This window comes from Antrostomus carolinensis, unplaced genomic scaffold (genome assembly GCF_000700745.2).
Source record: "Antrostomus carolinensis isolate BGI_N321 unplaced genomic scaffold, ASM70074v2 scaffold34554, whole genome shotgun sequence".
Classification (NCBI taxonomy): domain Eukaryota; kingdom Metazoa; phylum Chordata; class Aves; order Caprimulgiformes; family Caprimulgidae; genus Antrostomus; species Antrostomus carolinensis.
In genome coordinates this window covers 5,408-10,649 of record NW_010310860.1, presented here as the reverse complement: position 1 = coordinate 10,649, position 5,242 = coordinate 5,408, and the positions used below count along the sequence as shown (strand labels likewise).

Genomic DNA, 5,242 nt, shown 5'->3' with positions numbered 1-5,242 from the left:
GGCAGGAATCTCTGGAGCTGCGGTTTGATGGATGCCATCACCGCCTGGTTTGAATCATCCAGAATTAGGTAAAGGAACACCAGGATGACTCGTGGTGGCGTGGGCAGCGTGGCCACGTCTCAGCAGTGACCTTGGTGGGAAAATAACCACCCGTGCAAGAGCTGACCAATTTTTACAACTGAGCACTGAACAACTACCCTGGGTCTCTGTGATCGTTTCAACATGAACCTTATTTTTTTTTCCCCATCTGTGTTTTAAAAAACCACTAATAGATAAATCCTGAAAGGGCATATTGAAAATAAAATGAATTTAACTGAAATATGGAATGTCAGCACTAATATCTTTAGTTGTGTAGCTTCCTTGGTACAAGATCACGCTCGTGTGACAAAGCTGTTGCGAGTGAAGCCACACACGTATATACTGAGACCTCACACCAGCTGGGCTGGGATAGGAGTTTAATGGACAGTGGCCTCACAGCAAAAATAAGAAAAATGTTTATAACAGAGGAGTGAGATTGAAGATCAAAAGCAAACACCAAATGAAAAGCTTATTATCTGGTAGTATTTCATCCTGTTGAGCAGTTTCATTGTTACTAAGAAATATTGTTAAAGGAGAAAATTGATCTGAAATGTCTCCTGTGAGGAGCGCCGTAAGCTGGCTGAGAATCGTGAATGTTTGCAACAAACAGAAGAAGAAAAGTTAAAATAAAAATAAAATAAAATAAATAAAATAAAAAAGACTGGCAGCTCCTGGGGACCCCTGAGGAAAATCCCTCAGGGAAGAGTGGTCTGAGGACACAGTCTAAGGGGAAAGGTCCATGGAAGTAACCAAGCTAAAACCTTTCTCTGCATGCATCAGCCTATTTATTAATCCCCCTTTTTTTTTTTTTTACTCAGATCCCAGTGCTGCTGAGATAAGAGGTACCAGTGCTGGGGGGCTGAACCCCCTTTTCAGCCTCAGCCTAACTTGGCAGAAGACCTACTGGACCACACGCTCAGAACTGGAGAGCTGAGGCTCAGCTCTAGAAATGCAAGTGAGTTGCTGCCTTTCCAGCACCCTGCTGACGTCGCTGCTCTTTTCTAGCAGGCAGGCAGTATCAGACAGATGCATTCCCTGAAAATACTCAGATTTTCCTGCCTAAAAGCAGAGGTGAAGCCTGCAAAGCTTGGGGGCCCTCTCCAGGGGTTCTCACCCCTACTACAGAAGCTCTACACATCCCTCTATGTGCCCCTATTTGTCTGATACACCCCAAACTGCTGCCCATAATCTTTTTTTTTCTCTAAATTTAAATCTGATACATCCCAAACTGCTGCCCATAATTTTTTTTTCTCTAAATTTAAATCTGTTATATCCCAAACTGCTGCCCATATTTTTTTTTTCTGTTGACACCTTCTCAAAGCCAGGCAGAAAGAGCAGACCAGGCTCCTGAACATCACACTTAGAAACACAACTGGTCTGTTCCCCCTCCCCACACAAGGTAATGCAGGGTTGCTACCCTCAAACAACATGCAGGAAGAAAAACATCCAACAAAATAAGCATCCCTGTGGCACTCTGATGCTCTTCTCGGACATCAGCCAGGGCAGGAAAATTAAACCATCAACATGGCCCAAAATCTCCTTGCAAAGGAACCCAGAAGGGTGGTTGTACTGGGAGGGAAAGCAGGAACATGCAGTTCAACGCTCCTGTGCAAACAAATGCCTATTGAACCAAAAGTGTGAAAAAAATCAGCAAAAGCAGTGTGCAAAAACCTGTCCCAAACCGCTGGGTTTAGTCCCAGTGTCGTGGCTGGGAGTAGCTGTTTGGTGTCACCTGCCAGTGGCTGGAGGGGGACCGTGTCCCCCTGTACTGGCACTTCAAATTCGGGTCTGCCAGGCAATTGGCCCCAGAAAGGGCGCAGGACTTCCTCCTCTCTCTGCCCAGGCCTTGGGGGCTGTGTCCCAGCACCACAACGCACCCAAAGATGTGACCTCTGTTTTGTGGGACAGCACAAGTGGGACAAGCTTGGGAGCTTTGGGTTATTGGCGGGGGGAGGTTGTTTAAAAAGCATTTAAAAACCCAATGTGAATGTAAACACCTCATCTTTCAAATGAAATATAAAGTAAAATATCTATGTTCTGGTAATATTTACATTATAAAAATCCTTATTTTCAGGACTAGGACATAGATCTCTTTTGGAAGCATGAGTTTATAACAATTGTACACAGCATGAACCAATTATGCTATAACTGATTCTTAGATTTTGCCCTCTATTCCTATGTCAGAAAGGGGTAAGTTACACAGGTTGTACATATTTTCCGTTTCAGGGGAAAAAATTCTGAACGAAGTTGAACACTCCACCCAGGAACACTGACAAGTGTACTTTGAAATACTGCAAAGATGTATGAAGTTGCATCACCGAACTGTGCTTTTTCTCTTCTGTCTTGATCCCTTTTGTGAGCACGCACACAACTCCACCACCCTCTCATCCACATCTCGGTCCACGAGTCATCTCAGAACTGAATTATCTCCAGATTTCCTTATTTTCTTTGAAGATGAGCACGGATGGCTCCTTTCTTACATCACTCCCAAACTGCTCTGTGAGCAAGCGCTTCCCAACACTCACAGTCTGCGTTTTTTTTAAATGCAAATGCACAAGCCTGATCCTGGCAACATTTGTGACTCTAAAATTAGCGCTATTTATCATCTCACACATTTCCAGAGGCCCCAGCACCCCGTTCAGCAGATCCTCCTCTGCTTCTCTGCACACCTGAACAGCAGCTGCGTTTAATTTCAAAAAGATCCCTCCTTTTCCCCCCCCCATATTGCCAAATTCTCCTGTTAAAACAAGCTCTCCATCGTGGCAGATGCCGCACCGTTCATGCCATGAATGCCATCAGCCTGTTGCCAGCAGTAGGCTGAGACTTAATGTCACCTAGAAATCACACAATCACAGAATATTAGGGATTGGAAGGGACCTCAAAAGATCATCTAATGCAGGAACCCAGCTCCGAGCCCGCATTGGCTCAGGGAAAACACAGAGGGACAACTTTGCACCCACAGCCTCCAGTTTAGCACTTTTATGTGTTTTCTCATCTCCACAAGATAGCTGCTTGGTGTCCCACCAAGGGTCAGGCTGGGGCTGCGTTGTTCTCCAGGGTCTGTATAAATAGACTTTCCTCAGCGGTGAAATGGAAAGGCACGGGGCGGCTGCATGTCTTTAAAGCATTTTCTAAACCTGTGGGGCTTTCAAAAATAGAATCATAGAATCATAGACTGGTTTGGGTTGGAAGGGACCTTAAAGCTCATCCAGTTCCAACCCCCCTGCCAGCAGCAGGGACACCTTCCACTAGACCAGGTTGGAAAGAGGAAAGGAAAAAGGAAGCAAAGGAAGGTAGAAATGCAACCAAAAATCTGGAGAATGCTCAGAAAACATGTCCTTAAAGACAGCAATAATTTTTCTGGACAATTCTGTAAGCTCTGAGGTGCTACCGAGCCTCTTTTCTTGCTTATTTCCTTATCTGCATCTCCACAAAACATAAGGGTGTGAGGCACAGAGCAGTGCCTGTCGCCTGTGCACGTGCTGCTGGGACTCCTGCCACTTAATCTGTGGCTGTAAGAGAACAAGGGCATGTTCACGGAGATTTCTAGTGATGGAAATTTGACGTAAATACTCCTTATAGAAGTGATTTTTTTTTTTTCTTCTGCTTTTTGCTGGCAGTCTGTGTTAGGAACCTCTACATTTACAGCAAGATTTTTCTGGAGTTAAACCAGCTAAACTTGAAGATAGAGCTTTTTATTCATCACCGTGAGACAGACTAAGGACTGAAGAAAAAATAAATCAGCACGTCGGTTCTACTTCACTCTCTCTTGATGAGGCACCCCCTTCCTAACAGTTATCAGTATTGTATTTAAATCGTATATATTGACAAAAATGTAATCTACCTCTGTAAGCATTGTGCCATTCAACAGTACTACTATTAAATTTATATACCACAGTTTAAATTACATCCATTTCATGAATGGTAAAATGCTAAAACTCAAGTGTCTAACTGCCCAAAATACAGCCTTACTGGAATGAGTACAATTTACAAATACAATAATTACATTTTAAAACCATTAACAATGTTACATCTAGAAGTAAATACTGTAGGACTGGTCAAGACGGTGTTTTCCAAGGAAAAAAAAATGCTGAAACTTGTCGACACTTCCAACAGAAATGTCCCGAGTGCAGGATTTAGTTCATTTTCCTTAAACTGTAATTAAAACCCGTTCCACGCACAGCAGTCCTTGGGTATTTTCCATATTATTTTCCATAGACTTGCATAAGCTTCCATCAGTTATCGGCCAAGTATTTACCTAGAAATGGGATCAGAAATCAGCTGCAGGGAGGGAGCAGCCCCGATTCCCAGCAGATGGACACCCGCCTCCGCTGGCCCCCGCACCCATGGCCACGATGCACAAGCAGCACATGGAAAAAATACTCGTATTTCTAAGCAGCAACGAGGCAAAAGGAAAAATACTTGTATTTTCCTGCAACAATGGGGTAAAATCTCTTCCTGGAGATCCCCAGATCTTGCTTTTCATGCAGGACCCGCGAGTAGAAAAGAGCCCATGATATTCAAGGCGCTCGTAAGCGGGAGCAGGATTGATTTCATGCAAGGGAGTTATTGCCCCGTCACGCCGTGCTGTGGTGGCACCTCTGTGATTGAACACTCAGCAAGAGCAGTCCCAGGCATGCCAGCCCAGCTGGGGGGACCGTTGGGAACACTGCCATCCCAAGAGGAGCCACCGGCGAGGCACTTACCTGCTGCAAACCTCTTCTTGATGAGGGAGAAGCGGTAGCCGGCACCGACGAGCTCGATGTCGCAGCTGGAGAGCGTGCTTCCCTCGCTGGTGAACTGCACGGCCAGGGGGGCCGGGGTGCTCGGCCCCTCCGAGAGCTGGAATCGGGCCAGTAGAGACCCCACACCTGCAATTTAAAAGTCCCACACGAGACCCTTAAAAGCCTGGAGAGTCACGTCGTGTGTCCCAGGGACACACTTGGCAGCAAAGGCTCTGGAGCGTGTCCAGAGAAGGGAACGGAGCTGGGGAAGGGTCTGGAGCACAAGTGTGCTGAGTTCCCTTGTGGCTGAGGGAACTGGGGGTGTTGAGCCTGGAGAAAAGGAGGCTGAGGGGAGACCTTGTGGCTCTGTGCAAGTCCCTTGGAGGAGGGTGGAGAGAGGTGGGGGTGGGTCTGTTCAACCAAGGCCCAAGGGACAGGAC

General features: G+C 46.0%; 1 protein-coding gene across 1 annotated transcript in view; it reads right to left on the bottom strand.

Moving 5' to 3' along the window:
• Positions 1-3,841: 3,841 nt before the first annotated feature.
• Positions 3,842-5,242, bottom strand: part of LOC104523850 (SH3-containing GRB2-like protein 3-interacting protein 1) — a gene marked incomplete at its 5' end in the record, with an annotated part of 5,415 nt that continues 4,014 nt past the window's right edge. Inside the window, 2 exons of the mRNA XM_010166552.1 lie at positions 3,842-4,336; positions 4,785-4,949. Coding sequence (XP_010164854.1) covers positions 4,314-4,336; positions 4,785-4,949 — 188 coding nt within the window. The remainder of the gene's footprint in view (positions 4,337-4,784; positions 4,950-5,242) is intronic.